Source organism: Coregonus clupeaformis, chromosome 30 (assembly GCF_020615455.1).
Source record: "Coregonus clupeaformis isolate EN_2021a chromosome 30, ASM2061545v1, whole genome shotgun sequence".
In the NCBI taxonomy this organism is placed as follows: Eukaryota; Metazoa; Chordata; class Actinopteri; order Salmoniformes; family Salmonidae; genus Coregonus; species Coregonus clupeaformis.
Window position 1 is genome coordinate 5,661,034 of NC_059221.1, and position 21,423 is coordinate 5,682,456.

General features: G+C 44.0%; 1 protein-coding gene across 1 annotated transcript in view; it reads left to right on the forward strand.

Moving 5' to 3' along the window:
* Window positions 1-21,423, forward strand: part of LOC121545947 (forkhead box protein J3) — a 92,720-nt gene that overhangs the window by 46,250 nt on the left and 25,047 nt on the right. Inside the window, exons 3-6 of the mRNA XM_041856891.2 lie at window positions 572-646; window positions 16,452-16,535; window positions 18,678-18,779; window positions 18,959-19,087. Coding sequence (XP_041712825.1) covers window positions 572-646; window positions 16,452-16,535; window positions 18,678-18,779; window positions 18,959-19,087 — 390 coding nt within the window. The remainder of the gene's footprint in view (window positions 1-571; window positions 647-16,451; window positions 16,536-18,677; window positions 18,780-18,958; window positions 19,088-21,423) is intronic.

Sequence of the window (21,423 nt, forward strand, 5' to 3'; positions counted from 1 at the left end):
AGAGCAGGTGTTCCTAATGTTTTCTACACTCAGTGTATTTTTTTTATATATTTCTTTAACCCAAAATCCAATTCAATTCAGTGATGCTAGTCATGGCATGCTTTATGTTTAGTACTGCTAAATCACATACTGTCTCCATTCCATAGTCAACCATCTAATACTCTTAAACTTTTCTTGACCTGGAAAACAATAGAGCATGGCGAAATAGAGAATGCAGGTACATCTAGTAGGCCTAACTAACAGGTACCTGGGAGGGTGTGTGGCAGGCTGGTAACGTGCCCCGAAGTAAAATATTTACTTGTCTTAGTCATACAGACCAAGTGAAAAATGATATGCTGTAATGTTGCTGTGATGAAGACGTGTCTAACAGCCCTCCCCTTTCTCCCCTCTCTCTCTCTCTCTCTCTCTCTCTCTCTCTCTCTCTCCCCCTTTCACCTCTCTCTCTCCCCCCTCTCTCTCCCCCCTCTCACCTCTCTCTCTCTCTCCCCCTCTCACCTCGCTCACCTCTCTTCTCTCTCTCACCTCTCTCCTCTCTCTCTCTCCCCTCTCTCCCCTCTCTCATCCCTCCCAGAACTCAATACGGCACAATCTGTCCCTGAACAAGTGTTTTCTCAAAGTGCCTCGCTCTAAAGATGACCCTGGAAAAGTAAGTATTCCCTGACCATTATAGTCTTAGTACATATTTAACCTTGAATGACCACATGTTTTGGTAGGAGAAAACAGAGTCAAGTGTGTTTTCTATAAAATCGCCTACTAATTAGGTTGAATATGATGCGTCATTTCGACATGCTCAGACTCCTCCATGCACAACGAGAAGAATGAGGAAAAACAGAGGATAAACCAACAGAAAGAGGAATTGTTTTGGAGGATTTATGGAGAAAAGACAGTACAGGACTTGATAAGGAAAAACAAAAAACAAACAGACACAAAAGCACTTAAAGGCGAGGTAGAATCATTCGGTACATTGTAATTGATGTGTACAGTGTTAATTACACTAAAATACACATTTCATAGCTAAAAAGTGCATTATTTAAAAATCAATGTACACATGAATGAAAATCAATAAACTCTAATGAAAACATGTTCTAAAAATAACATTGGCAACATTAGCTGGAGCTTGACCCATTTCATTTGATTTACCAGTAGAAAAGAACTCTGAACATTCTAAACAGCATCACAAACAAATGCAGCTAAGGGAAAACCCAGAGACAAGAATACAATCTCTGACCTGCTCTTCTATACAGAACATACTTCTTGCTTGCTATTCTACCGCATGTAGACACTTTGGTCATGCCAGAAAGGGAGGAATCACTAATGGTCGACAGATCTTGGTATTTGATGAATAGGAGCCTGATAATCAACCCTTCACCATTAACACCTACAACTCTGGCACCGTAATGATTCAAGGCGTAGAAGCTGCACTTATCCTCTATATACAGTACATGAGTTTACATCACTGAAAGAGCTAGCAGACACCTTGGAAGAGAATGGCACTCTAACTGCTACACTTCAACCAGAAGACAGACTTGATGAGAAATCAGTTAATTCCAAAAGTCCCCCCACCCTCATATCTAATAACCAAGCTACCCTCACAGACATGGAGAGTGACAGCCTGTCCCAGCTGTCCCAGGCCTTTTGGAGTATCTTCCTACTGGAGTTAGAGGTGAATGAGCTTCGTGGTGAGGTGACAGTTCTGAGGCAGTGTAAGGACGAGCTGAGACAGAAACTGGCAACGGTCGAGAGCATCACAAGGAGAGACGAAGCTGACATCCGGGAGGAGCTACAAAAGGAGTTGTCAGCAGTCATAGAATTGCTACAACACAGAGATACCACCCTCCACACTCTTAAGAGTGGAGCCTACCAAAACCTTCACTACCACACCCTCCCCTCCCCTCATCGGCAGTACCACTGCTTCTCACAGTAAACCTCCGGAACTCACACAGACTCCGCACAAGAGGTCAGTAACCAGACCCAGAGCAACTCCTCCTCCCACAACAGCACATTCCCCTCATCAGATAGGTCTTACCAGACCTCTCCAAGATTCTCACATCTCAGCACCAGAGCCAGCGGAGCCATACTGGAATCCACAGGAGAGAGGAAGGCCACCTGTGGTCCCAAGGAAAGGCCACCAATGGTCCCCACCCCGTTCCATCCAAAGAACATCATTCCAGACACCACAGCACACAACAGCAGCACACAGGCAGCGCACCCTATGGCCTCCATTTTATGTGACTCCAATGGGACATTTCTCAGAGATCAACTGCTATTCCCTGGCATGTCAGTCAGTAAGCTATGGTGCCCAACAACAGCAAATGCCTTGAAAAGTCTGTCAAGCAACAACTTAAATGGGGCCGAACATATTGTAATTCACACAGCTACTAATGATTTGATGACAATGAGAGGACATGTAGGTCCTCCAATGCAGCAAGTGGCAGCCAGAGCTGCTGAGAGATTTCCTAATACAAAAATCACTATGTCCACCCTGTTGCCATGTGGAGTTGTGCCCTTCCACACTATTCAGAGCAACAATGCTTAGCTCTCTAGAGGCTGTGCTTCCAGAGTGGACAGCATCTCGCTACTCCCCATGCTAATAAGACAACACCCCAATCAGAAGAGACCAACAGTCCAGCAAGACAGCTATGCAGAAGTGGCACGAAGAATACAGCACCCTGCTGCAGCTGAGCTAAACCAGAGAAGGCATCTGCTGTACATAATCTGCTAAAAAATCAATTTATTCCTTGTTTGTTATTATCAGAAATAGAATTATTAGAATTACAGCCTATTATCATTGAGTTCCGTTTTAGATAAGTTACCCAGGAAAGGGTTAAAGTTAGCTCAATATATATATATATATATATATATATATATATATATATACATACACATACAGTGGGGAGAACAAGTATTTGATACACTGCCGATTTTGCAGGTTGTCCTACTTACAAAGCATGTAGAGGTCTGTAATTTTTATCATAGGTACACTTCAACTGTGAGAGACGGAATCTGAAACAAACATCCAGAAAATCACATTGTATGATTTTTAAGTAATTCATTTGCATTTTATTGCATGACATACAACAAAACGGACGTAGCACACGCTAGCCGTGGCCTCTTGCTCACTGGCGCTTCACCACCGGACCTTGTGATAACTCAGCTATACAGCTGATATCTGCTGGACTGTTCCTTTTTACGGTACTACATCCTGTTTATGTTTAGCCTCAGCCCAAACATGGTTAGTTTATTGTTGTTTCGGTTATTTCTAATTGTACTATATCACTGTAGACCCCCAGCCTAGCTGAACCTGCCTTGGTTAGCCCCTTTGTCCCTCCACCCATACACTCACAGACCGACTCAATTTATGCCTCTAGAGATACTATCTCTTTCAGTGTTACCCAACGCTTAGGTTTGCCTCCACTTTACTCATGTCCTTCCATATCCTTGTCTGTTCATAATGCCCTGAATCTTTTCTATAACACCCGAAATCTGCCCCCTTTATTCTATGTACCCAACGCACTAGAAGACCAGTTCTTAAAGCCTTTAGCCGTATCCTTATTCTAGTCCTCCTCTGTTCCTCTGGTGATGTAGAGGCTAACCCAGGCCCTGTAGCCCCCAGTATCACTCCTACTCCCCAGGAGCTATCATTTGTTGACTTCTGTAATCGCAAAAGTCTTGGTTTCTTGCACATAAATATCAGAAGTCTACTTCCTAAGTTTGAGTTATTCACTGCGTTAGCACACTCTGCCAACCCTGATGTTCTAGCAGTGTCTGAATCCTGGCTCAGGAAGGCCACCAAAAATTCTGAAATTTCCATCCCCAACTATAACATTTTCCGTCTAGATAGAACTGCCAAAGGGGGTGGAGTTGCAATCTACTGTAGAGATAGCCTGCAGAGCTCTATCATACTATCCAGGTCTGTGCCCAAACAGTTTGAGCTTCTACTTCTAAAAATCCACCTTTCCAGAAATAAGTCTCTCACTGTTGCCGCTTGCTACAGACCCCCCTCAGCCCCCAGCTGTGCCCTGGACACCATATGTGAATTGATTGCCCCCCATTTATCCTCTGAGTTTGTACTGCTTGGTGACCTAAATTGGGATATGCTTAATACCCCAGCCATCCTACAATCCAAGCTAGATGCCCTCAACCTCACGCAAATTATCAACGAACCTACCAGGTACAACCCTAAATCCTTAAACATGGGTACCCTCATAGATATCATCCTGACTAATATACCCTCTAAATACACCTCAGCTGTCTTCAACCAGGATCTCAGCGATCACTGCCTTATTGCCTGCGTCCGTAACGGGTCCGCGGTCAAACGACCACCCCTCATCACTGTCAAACGCTCCCTAAAACACTTTAGCGAGAGGCCTTCCTAATTGACCTGGCCCAGGTATCCTGGATGGATATAGATCTCATTCCGTCAGTAGAGGATGCCTGGTTGTTCCTTAAAAGTAATTTCCTCTCAATCTTAAATAAACATGCCCCATTCAAAAAATACAGAACTAAGAACCGATATAGCCCCTGGTTCTCCTCAGACTTGACTGCCCTTGACCAGCACAAAAACATCCTGTGGCGTACAGCATTAGCATCAAATAGCCCCCGCGATATGCAACTTTTCAGGGAAGTTAGGAACCAATATACACAAGCAGTCAGGAAAGCAAAGGCTAACTTTTTCAAACAGAAATTTGCATCCTGTAGCACTAACTCCAAAAAGTTTTGGGACACTGTAAAGTCCATGGAGAATAAGAGCACTTCCTCCCAGCTGCCCACTGCACTGAGGCTAGGAAACACTATCACCACCGATAAATCTACAATAATCGAGAATTTCAACAAGCATTTTGCTACAGCTGGCCATGCTTTCCATCTGGCTACCACTAACCCGGCCACCAACTCTGCACCCTCTGCTGCAACTTGCCCATGCCCCCCCCGCTTCTCCTTCACACAAATTCAGACAGTTGATGTTTTGAAAGCGCTGCAAAATCTGGACCCCTACAAATCAGCTGGGCTAGACAATCTGGACCCTTTCTTCCTAAAACTAGCCACGAAATTGTCGCAACCCCTATTACTAGTCTGTTCAACCTCTCTTTCATAACGTCTGAGATCCCCAGAGATTGGAAAGCTGCCGCGGTCATCCCCCTCTTCAAAGGGGGTGACACTCTAGATCCAAACTGCTACAGACCTATATCCATCCTGCCCTGCCTTTCGAAAGTATTCGAAAGCCAAGTTAACAAACAGATCATCGACCATTTCGAATACCACCGTACCTTCTCCGCTATGCAATCCGGTTTCGAGCTGGTCACGGGTGCACTTCAGCCACGCTCAAGGTCCTAAACGATATTATAACCGCGATTGATAATAGACAGTACTGTGCAGCCGTCTTCATCGACCTGGCCAAGGCTTTCGACTCTGTCAACCACCGCATTCTTATTGGCAGACTAAATAGCCTTGGTTTCTCAAATGACTGCCTCGCCTGGTTCACCAACTACTTCTCAGATAGAGTTCAGTGTGTCAAATCGGAGGGCCTGTTGTCTGGACCTATGGCAGTCTCTATGGGGGTGCCACAGGGTTCAATTCTTGGGCCGACACTTTTCTCCGTGTATATCAATGATGTCGCTCTTGCTGCTGGTGACTCTCAGATCCACCTCTACGCAGACGACACCATTTTGTATACATCTGGCCCTTCATTGGACACTGTGTTAACAAACCTCCAAACGAGCTTCAATGCCATACAACAATCCTTCAGTAGCCTTCAACTGCTCTTAAACACTAGTAAAACTAAATGCATGCTTTTCAATCGAACGCTGCTAGCACCCGCCCACCCGACTAGAATCACCACTCTCGACGGGTCTGACCTAGAGTATGTGGACAACTACAAATATCTAGGTGTCTGGTTAGACTGTAAACTCAACTTCCAGACTCACATAAAGAATCTCCAATCCAAAGTTAAATCTAGAATCGGCTTCCTATTTCGCAACAAAGCCTCCTTCACTCATGCTGCCAAACATGCCCTCGTAAAACTGACTATCCTACCGATCCTTGACTTCGGCGATGTCATTTACAAAATAGCCTCCAACACTCTACTCAGCAAATTGGATGTAGTCTATCACAGTGCCATCCGTTTTGTCTCCAAAGCCCCATACACTACCCACCACTGTGACCTGTACGCTCTTGTTGGCTGGTCCTCACTACATGTTCGTCGTCAAACCCACTGGCTCCAGGCCATCTATAAATCACTGCTAGGCAAATCCCCGCCCTATCTTAGCTCATTGGTCACCATAGCAGCACCCACCCGTAGTCTGCGCTCCAGCAGGTATATCTCACTGGTCATTCCCAAAGCCAACACCTCCTTTGGCCGCCATTCCTTCCAGTTCTCTGCTGCCAATGACTGGAACGAATTGCAAAAATCTCTGAAGCTGGAGACTCTTATCTCCCCCAATAACTTTAAGCATCAGTTGTCAGAGCACCTTACCGATCACTGCACCTGTACACAGCCCATCTGAAATTAGCCCACCCAACTACCTCATCCCTATATTGTTATTTAATTTGCTCTTTTGCACCCCAGTATCTCTATTTGCACATAATCTCTTGCACATCTAGCATTCCAGTGTTAATACTATTGTAATTATTCTGCACTATAGCCCATTTATTGCCTTACCTCCATAACTTGCTACATTTGCACACACTGTATATATATTTTCTGTTGTATTTTCTGACTTTATGTTTTTTTTTCTTTACCCCATATGTAACTCTGTGTTGTTTTTATTGCACTACTTTGCTTTATCTTGGCCAGGTCGCAGTTGTAAATGAGAACCTGTTCTCAACTGGCTTACCTGGTTAAATAAAGGTGAAATAAAAAAAAAATAAAAAAATAAGTATTTGATCACCTACCAACCAGTAAGAATTCCGGCTCTCACAGACCTGTTAGTTTTTCTTTAAGAAGCCCTCCTGTTCTCCACTCATTACCTGTATTAACTGCACCTGTTTGAACTCATTACCTGTATAAAAGACACCTGTCCACACACTCAATCAAACAGACTCCATCCTCTCCACAATGGCCAAGACCAGAGAGCTGTGTAAGGACATCAGGGATAAAATTGTAGACCTGCTCAAGGCTGGGATCGGCTACAGGACAATAGGCAAGCAGCTTGATGAGAAGGCAACAACTGTTGGCGCAATTATTAGAAAATGGAAGAAGTTCAAGATGACGGTCAATCACCCTCGGTCTGTGGCTCCATGCAAGATCTCACCTCGTGGGGCATCAATGATCATGACAAAGGTGAGGGATCAGCCCAGAACTACACGGCAGGACCTGGTCAATGACCTGATGAGAGCTGGGACCACAGTCTCAAACAAAACCATTAGTAACACAGTACGCCGTCATGGATTAAAATCCTGCAGCGCACGCAAGGTCCCCCTGCTCAAGCCAGCGCATGTCCAGGCCCGTCTGAATTTTGCCAATGACCATCTGAATGATCCAGAGGAGGAATGGGAGAAGGGCATGTGGTCTGATGAGACAAAAATAGAGCTTTTTGGTCTAAACTCCACTCGCCGTGTTTGGAGGAAGTAGAAGGATGAGTACAACCCCAAGAACACCATCCCAACCGTGAAGCAGGGAGGTGGAAACATCATTCTTTGGGGATGCTTTTCTGCAAAGGGGACAGGACGACTGTACCATATTGAGGGGAGGATGGATGGGGCCATGTATCGCGAGATCTTGGCCAACAACCTCCTTCCCTCAGTAAGAGCATTGAAGATGGGTTGTGGCTGGGTCTTCCAGCATGACAACGACCCGAAACACACAGCCAGGGCAACTAAGGAGTGGCTCCGTAAGAGGCATCTCAAGATCCTGGAGTGGCCTAGCCAGTCTCCAGACCTGAACCCAATAGAAAATCTTTGGAGGGAACTGAAAGTCCGTATTGCCCAGCGACAGCCCCGAAACCTGATGGATCTGGAGAAGGTCTGTATGGAGGAGTGGGCCAAAATCCCTGCTGCAGTGTGTGCAAACCTGGTCAAGACCTACAGGAAACATATGATCTCTGTAATTGCAAACAAATGTTTCTGTACCAAATATTAAGTTCTGCTTTTCTGATGTATCAAATACTTATGTCATGCAATAAAATGCAAATGAATTACTTAAAAATCATACAATGTGATTTTCTGGATTTTTGTTTTAGATTCCGTCTCTCACAGTTGAAGTGTACCTATGATAAATATTACAGACCTCTACATGCTTTGTAAGTAGGAAAACCTGCTAAATCGGCAGTGTATCAAATACTTGTTCTCCCCACTGTGTGTGTGTGTGTGTGTGTATATATATATATATATATATATAAAAATAAATATATATATATAAATATATACTGTATGTAGCCTCAGAATCAAAGTTAATGAGATTAGTAATTTGCTAATTGAGACTGACACTCTTAAGCCTGTGTCAAACAAAGCAATTTGGACGCAATTTGTGTGACATCATCTTAAGCAACTTTGCTGACACACGAAGCAATTCAAACACAATTGCATGCAACATCCAATTCTGTCATACATCACATCATGGTTTCATCAAATAATATAAAATACCATTTTTATTTATCACATGCGCCGAATACAACTGGTATAGACTTTACAATGAAGTGCTTGCTTACGAACCTTTCCCAACGATGCAGAGTTTTAAAAAAGTATAATCCAAAATAAAATAGTAACTAGAGGAATAAATATAATACACAAGAATGGAGCTATATACAGGGAGTACCAGTACCAGATCAATGTGCAGAGGTTCTTGAGGTAGATATGTACATGAAGGCAGGGTAAAGTGAATAGGTATCAGAATAGATAATAATAAGAGTAAAATAAAGAACAGAGTAGCAGCAGCAAATGATGAGTGTTAAAGTGTGTGTGTGTGTTTGTTGTGTCGGTATGTGTGTTGTGTGCATATGTAGTGTTTGAATGTGTGAGGGATTTGTGTGGGAGTGTAGTGTGTGTGTATATAAAGTCTAGTAAGTGTGTGTAGGGTCAGTGCAAGATAGTCAGTGCAGATAGTTCGGGTACAATTAATTGACTATTTAGCAGTCTGGCTATTTAGCAGTCTTATGGCTTGGGGGTAGAAGCTGTCTCGGAGCCTGTTGGTCCGAGAGCCGATGCTCTGGTATCGTTTGCCGGACAGTAGCAGAGTGAACAGTCTATGGCTTGTTTCCGGGCCTTCCTCTGACACCGCCTGATATAGAGGTCCTGGATGGCAGGGAGCTTGGCCCCATTGATGTACTGGGCTGTTTGCACCACCCTTTGTAGCGCTTTGCGTCAAGTTGCCATACCAAGTGGTGATGCAGTCTATCAATATGCTCTCGATGGTGCAGCTGTATACATTTTTAAGGATCTGAGGGCCCATGCCAAATCGTTTCAGCCTCCTGAGGGGGAAGAGGCATTGCGGGTTTGTGTGGACCATATTAAGTCTTTAGTGATGTGGATGCCAAGGAACTTAAAGCTCTTGACTCGCTCCACAACAGCCATGTTGATGTGGATGGGGGCGTGCTCTCCCCTCTTTCTCTTATAGTCCACGATCAGCTCCTTGGTCTTACTGACGTTGAGGGAGAGGTGGTTATCCTGGCACCAAACTGCTAAGTCTCTTACCTCCTCCCTGTAGGCTGACTCATCACCTTCGGTAATCAGGCCTACCACCATCGTGTCGTCAGCAAACTTGATGATGTTGTTGGAGTTGTGCATGGCCACGCAGTCGCGGGTGAACAGGGAATACAGGAGGGGACTAAGCACACACCCCTGAGGGGCCCCCGTGTTTTGGGTCAGTGTGGCGTAGTTGTTGTTGCCTTACCTCACCACCTGAGGCCAACCCATCAGGAAGTCCAGGATCCAGTTGCAGAGGGAGGGGTTAAATCCCAGGGTCCCTAGCTTGGTGATGAGCTTGGAGGGGACTATGTTGTTGATCGCTGAGCTGTAGTCTATGAACAGCATTCTCACATAGTTATTTCCTCTATTGTCCAGGTGGGAGAAGGCAGTGTGAAGTGCAATTGAGATTGTGTCATCTGTGGAACTGTTGGGGCGGTATGCGAATTGGAGTGGGTCTAGTGTGTCTGGGATGATGGTGTTGATGTGTGTCATGACCAGCCTTTCAAAGCACTTCATAATTACAGATGTGTGCTACAGGGTTTTTAGTCAGGTTACCTTGGAGCTCTTGGTAAGAGGGACAATGGTGGTCAGCTTGAAACATTTTGGGATTACAGACTGGGACAAGGAGAGATTGAAAATATCTGTGAAGACACCTGCCAGCTGGTCTGTGCATGCTTTGAGAATGCGTCCTGGTATTCCGTCTGGCCCGGCAGCCTTGTGATTGTTAACCTGGTTAAATGTTTTGCTGACATTGGCCACAGAGAGCGAGATCACACAGTAATCCGGAAAAGCAGGGGCTTTCACGCAAGGCACAGTGTTATATTCCTCGAAGCAAGCATAAAATGTATTTAGCTCATTTTGGAATTCTGCGTCGCTGGGCAACTCATGGCTGGCTTTCCCTTTGTAATCCGTAGGATTCCACCTTTCTCCTGTATTTCTCTTTTGCATGTTTGATGTCTCGTCGGAGGTTGTAGCGGGATTTCTTATATGCGTCCATGTCCGTGTCCCATTGTAAGCGCTAGCTCTAGCCTTTAGCCCAGCGCGGATATTGCCTGTAATCCAGGGTTTTTGGTTGGAATACGTTCTTAAAGTCACTGTTGGGACGACATCGTCTATGCACAATTTTTGGGGGGTGACACACAGAGCAACCCAGAACCAACTTTGTTGCACGCAACATAAATTGCGTTCAGAATGCTTTGTGTAACATCGGCTTTAGCAAGGAGTTACAGTCAGTGTCAGTATGGATAATTAACAATAAGCTAGTCTTAAATATATCTCAAACCAAAAGCATTGTATTTGGTTCAAAGCATTCTCTTAGACCTAAACCTCAACTGGAGTGCATAAAGGGTGTACAATTGAACAAGTTGAAGAAGCTTAACTCTTAGGAGTAACATTGGATGGTCAGTTATCATGGTTAGGTCATACTGACAAAGTTGTTGTGAAGATGGGGAGAGAGGCATGTCTGTTTATAAAAAGATGTTCAGCGTTTTTTACACAAAGATCAACTGTACTACTTGTTCAGTCACTGATATTATCCCATCTTGATCACCGTCCGGTAATATGGTCAGGTGCAGCAAAGAAAGAACTAGCAAAGCTGCAGCTGGCTCAAAACCAAGCTGCACGCCTTGCCCTTAACTGCACAAACAGAACTAACTCAGTTGCCCGGGAGGAAGGAAACCACTCAGGGATTTCACCATGAGGCCAATGGTGACTTTAAAACGGTTACAGAGGTTAATGGTTGTGATATGAGAAAACTGAGGATGGATCAACAACATTGTAGTTACTCCACAATACTAACTAAATGACAGAGTGAAAAGAAGGAAGCCTGTACAGAATAAAAATATTCCAGAAAATGCATCCTGTTTGCAATAAGGCTCAAAAGTAAAACTGCAAAAAATGTGGCAAAGAAATTAACTTTATGTACTGAATACAAAGCGTTCTGTTTGGGGCAAATCCAACACAACACATCACTGAGTACCACTCTTCATATTTTCAAACATGGTGGTGACTGCATCATGTTATGGGTATGCTTGTCTTGATAGACAGGAAACTGCTGAGTTTGAAAACCCTATCAGCATTGCAGTTTTTGACACACTCAAACCAGCACGCCTGGTACCTACTACCATACCCCGTTCAAAGGCAATCTTTTGTCTTGCTCATTCACCCTCTGAATGGCACACATACACAATCCATGTCTCAATTGTCTCAAGGCTTAAACATCCTTCTTTAACCTGTCTCCTCCCCTTCATCTACACTACCGGTCAAAAGTTTTAGAACACCTACTCATTCAAGGGTTTTTCTTTATTTTTACTATTTTCTACATTGTAGAATAATAGTGAAGACATCAAAACTATGAAATAACAAATATGGAATCATGTAGTAATCAAAAAAGTGTTAAACAAATCAAAATATATTTAATATTTGAGGTTCTTCAAATAGCCAACCTTTTTCTTGATGACAGCTTTGCACACTCTTGGCATTCTCTCAACCAGCTTAATCTGGAATGCATTTCCATCAGTCTTGAAGGAGTTCCCACATATGCTGAGCACTTGTTGGCTGCTTTTCCTTCACTCTGCGGTCCAACTCATCCCAAACCATCTCAATTTGGTTGAGGTCGGGGAATTGTGGAGGCCAGGTCATCTGATGCAGCACTCCATCACTCTCCTTCTTGGTAAAATAGCCCTTACACAGCCTGGAGGTGTGTTGGGTCATTGACCTGTTGAAAAACAAATGATAGTCCCACTAAGAATGCTGTGGTAGCCATGCTGGTTAAGTGTGCCTTGAATTCTAAATAAATCACAGACAGTGTCACCAGCAAAGCACCCCCACACCATAACACCTCCTCCTCCATGCTTTACGGTGGGAAATACACATGCAGAGATCATCCGTTCACACACACCGCGTCTCACAAAGACACGGCGGTTGGAACCAAAAATCTCCAATTTGGACTCCAGACCAAAGGACAAATTTCCACCGGTCTAATGTCCATTGCTCATGTTTCTTGGCCCAAGCAAGTCTCTTCTTCTTATCGGTATCCTTTAGTAGTGGTTTCTTTGCAGCAATTAGACCATGAAGGCCTGATTCACACAGTCTCCTATGAACAGTTGATGTTGAGATGTGTCTGTTACTTGAACTCTGTGAAGCATTTATTTGGGCAACAATTTCTGAGGCTGGTAACTCTAATAACACAACAAAATGTGAATTAAGTCAAATTGTATGAATACTTTCTGAAGGCACCACCAGACATGCTACTATGAGTTTCTTCACGGTACCCAAACCAGAATCAGTTTTATTGTGTCGCTCTCAGTTATGTATAGAAGAGCGTTGGCCAGCAACCAAAAGGTAGCTGGTTCGAATCCCCGAACCGTGAAGGTGCAAAAATATGCCGTTCTGGCCTTGAGCAATGCAGTTAACCCCCCAACAACTGCTCCCCAGGCGCCGACGACATGGACGTTGATTAAGGCAGCCCCCGCGCGCCTCTGATTCAGAGGGGCTGGGTTAATTGCGGAAGACACATTTCGGTTGAATGCATTCATTTGTGCAACTGATTAGGTATACCCTTTCCATCTCATCGTGGAATGTTCTGCCACCAGAGGTTACTCAGGCAAAAAGCAAAAACAGATAAAATCGTCTTGTATCTCAGCACCTCTCCTCTTTCTAAAGATTTGATTTAACTGTCCTGTATATAAGAATATGAATATACTGTAGGAATAGTGTATAAATAATATTTTTGTTGTCTCTTGGTGTCTTTCCAGTGTATGACTATTATTTTGTTTATAAATAATTTTTTGAATTTAATGTAATGTCTTATGTTCAAATAAAATCACATCAAATGTTATTTGTCACATACGCCGAATACAACAGGTATAGATCTTAGAGTGAAATTGTCACGATCGTTACTGGATGATGAAGCGGACCAAGGCGCAGCGTGATAAGCGTACATACTTTATTCAGTACTGACACACGAACAAAACAACAAACGAAACGTGAAGTCCTAGGTTATACAACAAACCTTAACGGAACAAGATCCCACAATGACTAGTGAAAACAGGCTGCCTAAGTATGGATCCCAATCAGAGACAACGAGCTACAGCTGCCTCTGATTGGGAACCACCCTGGCCAACATAGATCTAAACGATCTAGAATGAAAACATAGAACAACTAAACATAGGAAAATCCACACCCTGGCTCAACATTTAAGAGTCCCCAGAGCCAGGGCGTGACAGTAATGCTTACTTACAAGCCCTTAACCAACAATGCAGTTTTAAGAAAGAATACCAAAACAACAAAAAACACACAAAAATACAATATAAAATAATACGAAATAAAAGTAACAAATAATTAAAGAGCAGCAGTAAAATTAACAATAGTGAGGCTATATACAGGGGGTACCGGTACCGAGTTAATGTGCGGGGGCACCGGTTAGTCGAGGTAATTGTGGGTAATATGTACATGTAGGTAGAGTTATTAAAGTGACTATGCATAGATAATAGACAGAGTAGCAGCAGTGTAAAAGAGGGGTGGGGGGCAATGCAAATAGTCTGGGTAGCTATTTGATTAGATGTTCAGGAGTCTTATGGCTTGGGGGTAGAAGCTGTTTAGGTGTGCTAGGACCGTGTTAGTTTGTTGGTGATGTGGACACCAAGGAACTTGAAGCTCTCAACCTGCTCCAATACAGCCCCTTCTATGAGAATGGGGGCGTGCTTGGCCCTCTTCTTTTTCCTGTAGTCCACAATCATCTCCTTTGTCTTGATCATGTTGAGGGAGAGGTTGTTGTCCTGGCACCCCACGGCCAGGTCTCTGACCTCCTCCCTATAAGCTGTCTCGTTGTTGTCGGTGATCAGGCCTACCACTGTTGTGTCATTGGCAAACTTAATGATGGTGTTGGAGTCGTGCCTGGCCATGCAGTCATGAGTGAACAAGGGAGTACAGGAGGGGACTGAGCACGCACCCCTGAGGGGCCCCCGTGTTGAGGATCAGCGTGGCGGATGTGTTGTTACCTACCCTTACCACTTGGGGGGGGCGGCCCGTCAGGAAGTCCAGGATCCAGTTGCAGAGGGAGGTGTTTCGTCCCAGGGTCCTTAGCTTAGTGATGAGCTTTGAGTGATGTTGTTCTAGTCTATAATGGTTCTGTACTTTGTCTTGTATTTGTACATTTTATGTGGACACCCGGGAGAGTAGCTGCTGCATGTGCATTAGCTAATGGGATCCTAATAAACTAAACTAAATCAACTCCTGGTCTTGGATCAGGGCAGTCCTGACCAGAGTTAGGCAAGCACACACCGGCGAGAAGAGGAGGAGGGGAAAGAGCGACAGTGGCCTGCTCAGGAGGCTCACCAACCTGGAGAGGTCCTTTGGCATGCTTGATGAAGCCCTTGACCGACTCAACTGCGAACAGCTCTAAGCACTGTACACTTTAACTGAAGAGTGCACACTGGACTGCAAACTTACTGGACACTTTTCCTAACATGGTATGGTGCTAGTGTGTCAATGCAAAAAAAAGTACTTTAACTACCCCCACTAGTACTTCTATGATTCAATGCCGTGTGGGTTTGTAGCAATAAATTAGTTCATTTTCATTTCATTTTCGTCATTTAGCTCTTATCCAGAGTGACTTGAGTATGTCTTCTGCGGCGTCATTTTCTCTAGTTTGAACTTATTTTTTACCATGAATTATGAAGTCCATGGATACGTGGTTGGAAAGGTGAAGTGCTGTGCCAGGAAAAGTGTGTTTGGTAGCAGAGGTTTCTATAGTCCTTGTTTGTGCTGTGTTTAAGAAATTGCTGATCCTTGTGAATGTATAAACATAACCAATTAGTGAAGTCCCATTTTTAAGTGAACATATTTCTTATTTTTTTTAAACGTGATATCTCACAAGTGTACTGTATCTGTACTCGTAATTACTGTGATCAGCCGAGTGCTGTGCTTTGAGTCTGAATTCCAGGCTACCATTCTTTATAGGTTTTAACAATTTGGTTTTCACCAGAGTGTTTCTCTTGGCCATAGGGATGTGAACCGTTGAAAAATGAATTGAGAGGAAATCAACTCAATAATTCAACTGGAATCCTCAGCCGAGGCCTGTAGTTTGACACGAAGAAAGGTTCTCACCTGATTAGCTCTACGTGGACCTGACCAGAGCCTTAACTCACATAACAAGTCAAACCAATCAATAAAACTGCAGGGGAGACCCAATGTGCAACATGAGGGTAGCCATACATTTCTCCTGTTTTACACTGTGAAGGAGAACCTCCGAGATATAACGATAGCTACAACATGTACTCACGTTATCAACTTGTTCTGTAGCCCACTTCCCTGGGTTGTGATACTGAGATAAAAAGGGAGTTAGAAAGAGAGAGGAGATTGGCAATGAGACGAGAGCGGAAAATCCATGTTTGTGTTCCTATATGAAATCTATTCTGTCAGGCACAGTGGGCCTCCTAGGAAGAGAACAAGGGAGAACAGAGGGAAGGATATAGGGGCACGTATGCTCTATATAGTGCATTACCTTTGGGCCCTATGGGCGATGGTCAAAAGTAGTGCGCTATGTAGGGAATAAGGCGCCATTTGGGATACAGACAGTCATTGATTTACTCCACTTCTTATGTCTTGTTGCTGTGGGATGCTGCTGTGTTGTCTTGGGTTGGTTTAGAAAATCAATGATGTATTATTATGTAGCAGAGTGATTTTTGTGTGATGATACACCCAACATAATATTTGTATAACTGTGTACTACTTAATATCAAGTGGGTGGATTGTGAAGCAGGGCATCTTTTAAACAACTCATAGCATTTGTATGGCCCTAGTGTTAATATCTGGTTTGTTGTCATCTCCAGGGGTCCTACTGGGCTACAGACACCAACCCTAAAGAGGACACACTGCCCACCAGGCCAAAGAAGAGGCCACGCTCTGGAGAAAGGGTGAGTACTGGACTGGTGTCAAACCCAGATTTCGACACCTCCAACCTTTCCCAGCATGGGCCGACATACAATTTACACCGTTCCGATTAATGGTCACCCACGGCGTGCACAAATGTAGCGGTATAGCAGGTCGGGCAGCAAAATATCCCAGATTGACCGGGGGGTCGGCTAAAATATAGCATCAAATCACGGCCGGACTGCTCTGAACTATTATGTCTTTGAGTATTGCATTATTTGCTTAATTTTAAACGACTCATGATGCTGTCTCATTTCGGCCTACAGTCATCCCCTATCTTCTTTGAGATGGTGACGTCATGCCATGAAAAATCACGTCTCTCCTGCCCCTAAAGAATTAGCACTACACCACTGGTGTTCAGTGATCTGAGCGCCTGACTGAACACAGTGCTGCAGCTCACTGAGCATCGAGGAGCAGCAGGCCCATTCTCTCCCTACGCATATACCTCTGCCCTACTCATCACCACGGAAACAAAGCAGGCATGGAGCGGCAAAGTGCACAATCATCGCAGTCCAACGAAAAGAGGAAGAGGGGTGGGTAGAAGCAGAAGAGAGAGGGAGTGGGAGAAGGAGAGCATGGGAAAGAGGAAGAGCGGTATAGGGAAGGGAGGAAGAGAGCGAGGGGGAGAGGGAAGGGAGAGCTAGCAGAAGAGAGCGAGAGAGGAAGAGTGAGAGAAAAGGAAAGGGGGGGGGGAGAGAGAGAGAATATTCTAGGCTTCTGTTCCAGTTAATTACCACATAAGGCCCTAGGCTGCCATTTAGACATACAGTATTTTCTTCTGGAATAATTTTTTTATCACAAACATGAATTAATTTTACATGCAAGCCCTTCAACCCTTTTATTACGCTTCGGTTGCATTGCTGGGCAGACTTTCAAGAGTTGTTACATTGGCACACAGGAATATAGTACTTTGCTTTACTCAGAAATATAGCTGTCTTTCACTGTCTAAAGAGAATGTGTATTCCGTATGTGTATTCTTATTGGTTTTCTCTAGACCTATTGGCCGCAGACAAAGCCTTTTAGTCTGGTTTCCAATTTAATACATGTATATATCCACAACATGCATGTCCTAGTCATCGTTTTAATAGAAGGTGACAAGTCCATAGTAACATGTCTTAGTCATCATTTTAATAGAAGTTGACAAGTCTATAGTAACGTGGGCTCCCAAGTGGCACAGCGGACTAAGGCACTGCATCTCAGTGCTTGAGGCATCACTAAAGACCCCCTGGTTCGATTCCAGGCTGTATCACAACCGGCCGTGATTGGGAGTCCCATAGGGCGGCGCACAATTGGCCCAGCGTCGTCCGGGTTTGACCGTCATTGTAAATAAGAATTTGTTCTTAACTGACTTGTCTAGTTAAATAAAGGTAAAATAAATAAATAAATGTCCTAGTCATTGTTTTAATAAGGTGACAAGTCTATAGTAACATGTCCTAGTCATTGTTTTAATAAGGTGACAAGTCTACAGTAACATGTCCTAGTCATTGTTTTAATAGGGTGACAAGTCTATAGTAACATGTCCTAGTCATTGTTTTAATAAGGTGACAAGTCTACAGTAACATGTCCTAGTCATTGTTTTAATAAGGTGACAAGTCTAACTGTTCTTCTGGTGTATTCAAAGTGTTAAAACCGACAGCTAGTCAAAAGTTGTTGGGGGAGAGGCACCAACTGCCATCCTCTCTTGTAAGTGTACAGTAGCACTAATTCTCTCACAGTCTCCTTCCTTCTTTCCTCCTGCCTTGCTCCTATGTTCATACAACTCTTAAATCAAGAAGCCGTTCCCTCAATTCTATATACGCACCTTTGTCAGGGAACATGCAACCCGCTCCTCTCTTTTAGAGTTGATCATAAATTAAAGATTGCATTGTTGCAAACCAATCTTCTTACAGTTAGCAGTTTTGGGAGACCAACCGACCGTCGGTCCGTCAGATTTTTTTTGCTTATGCACAAATGTATCTGAATGTACTGTATATTAATGTAATATGTGATGATTTATCGTATAACAGCCTCAGACTGAGGGTGGTACTTGCTTCAGATTAGATGCTATCCCATCCCATCAATGTTCTGCAGAGCTCTCTCTCTTTCTCTCTCACTCTCTCATATCTCTCTCCTCTTCTTTCCTCCAGGCCTCCACCCCCTACAGCCTGGAATCGGAGTCCCTGCGAATGGACTGTATAATGTACGGAGATGCCTCTCCCCCTCTGGCAATCAACACTGTAACTAACAAGGTAATCGTCTGTCATAATGACATGCAAACCCTTAGCCCTCTTTGGCGATATTTTAACGCTGGCCATCTTTGTACCAGCAAGTGATATTAACATTGTCCATCTTTGTTCCAGCAACTGATATTAACATTGGCTATCTTTGTTCCAGCAAGTGATATTAACGTCGACCATCTTTGTTCCAGGTAGCATTATACAAGAAAGAGAAGGAGGGCAGTGACAGCCCCCGGAGCAGCCTCAACAACAGCCTCTCTGACCAGAGCCTGGCCTCTGTCAACCTCAACAGCGTAGGCAGTGTGCACAGCTACACACCGGTACGTCACGCCTCCATTCAAATCACCACTAACACTGCCACAACAGGACATTTCCTGTACAACGTCTTGAGGAGGAGGTAGATATACTAAGATGTCACTCCCAAATGGCACTATTCTGTTTATAGTGCACTACTTTTGACCAGGGCCAATCTAAGGAATAGAGTGCCATTTGGGACACAGAATAAGTGTTGTGTCAACTTCTAGGGATGGAGGTAGGGAACATGGAACCCAAAAACTGCCTATATATACTGAACAAATATATGGGGTATGGGGCTGTGCATTATCATGCTGAAACATGAGGTGATGGCGGCGGATGAATGGCACAACAATGGGCCTTAGGATCTCGTCACAGTATCTCTGTGCATTCAAATTGCCATCAATAAAATGCAATTGTGTTCGTCGTCGGTAGCTTATGCCTGCGCATACCATCACCCCACCGCCACCATGGGGCGCTCTGTTCACAACGTTGACATCGGCAAATCGCTCGCCCACACGACGCCATACACGTTGTCTGCAGTTGTGAGGCTGGTTGGTCGTACTCAAAATGAATATTCAATTCTCTGGCAACTGCTCTGGTGGACATTCCTGCAGTCAGCATGCCAATTGCACGCTCCCTCAAAACTTGAGACATCTGTGGCATTGTGTTGTGTGACAAAACTGCACATTTCAGAGTGGCCTTTTGTTGTCCCCAGCACAAGGTGCACCTGTGTAATGATCATGCTGTTTAATCAGCATCTTGGAATGCCACACCTGTCAGGTGGATGGATTATCTTGGCAAAGGAGATATTCTCACTAGCAGGGATATAAACAAATTTGTGCCCATTTTTTTTTGTAGAAATACATTTTTTGTGCGTATAGAACATTTCTGGGATCATTTATTTCGGCTCATGAAACATGGACCAACACTTTACATGTTGCGTTTATATTTTTGTTTGTTGTATAGCTTTGAGAGCCCCCCGCTAATTTTATTTTATTTATCCATGGTTGCTATAGTTATCAAAACGACATGTCAGCGTAAGCCGACACGAAACACAGCCCTTATTTTAAGTGTTTCTAAAATCCCCAATGGGAAAAATTATTGGTGGAAAAACGATTGGAACCATTTCCTTGTTTGAATGCTAGGTTTTATGGGTATTATGATTCATACTGTAGTACTCTTATTGGTCGACCTTTACTGCCGTACACGACCTCCGTTTTGGATCAGTGTTTGCTGGCTCACTACCTCAGTGGTTATTGCGGCAATGCTGCTTGTCTGAGGCTGTGTTATTGTTTGTGTCTGAGGCAACGACATTGTGACGCAGTCACTACACACAACCCCTGATCTATTCCAGGTCACACACACACACACACTGTGTGGTAATACGTGGGGTGAGGTGTATTCATGCACAAACTACTGAGGCAATATTGAATTCCTACCAAAAAGGTAGTTTATTTAGGGAATTAAGGGGTGGAGTAGAAAATAAACTGAAAACATACTCTTTGAGACCCTGTGTTTTATTCTATACCGGGCACCTAGTGTGTTCCCGGTGGAAACCAGGAGGGTATTGAATGTCTCTGCTGTAACCAATAAGCGTGCTCTTGACATCTAGCCACTTAGCTAGCAAGTTAGCAAACTAAATGCATAGCTGGAGCCCTGAGCTGGATGTCATTTATTTCACACATTTTAGATTTCTTATTGTTACTTAAAGGTGCAATATACAGAAATCGCTTCGCCACTTCCTGGTTGCTAAAATTGTTTGCCTAATTTCAGTTTATGTGAGAAAACAAGCATTGTATAGTGTAGAGAATCATTGTACCATCTAAACCGCTGTGAAATATATTTTCAAAACCCACAAATATTATATTTTTTAGAATGACACACTACGTGACCAAAAGTCATGGGCATTAATCATGGAGTTGGTCCCCCCTTTGCTGCTATAATAGCCTCCACCCTTCTGGGAAGGCTTTTGGAACATTGCTGCGGGGACTTGCTTCCATTCAGCCACGAGCATTAGTGAGGTTGGGCACTGATGTTGGGCGATTAGGCCTGAATCGCAGTCGGTGTTTCAATTCATCCAAAAGGTGTTAGATGGGGTTGAGGTCAGGCCTCTGTTCAGGCCAGTCAAGTTCTTCCACACTGATCTCGACAAACCATTTCTGTATGGACCTCGCTTTGTGCACGGGGGCATTGTCATACTGAAACAGGAAAGAACCTTCCCAAAACTGTTGCCACAAAGTTGGAAGCACAGAATCATCTAGAATGTCATTGTATGCTGTAGCGTTAAGATTTCCCTTTACTGGGACTAAGGGGCCTAGCCCGAACCTTGAAAAACAGCCCCAGACCATTATTCCTCCTC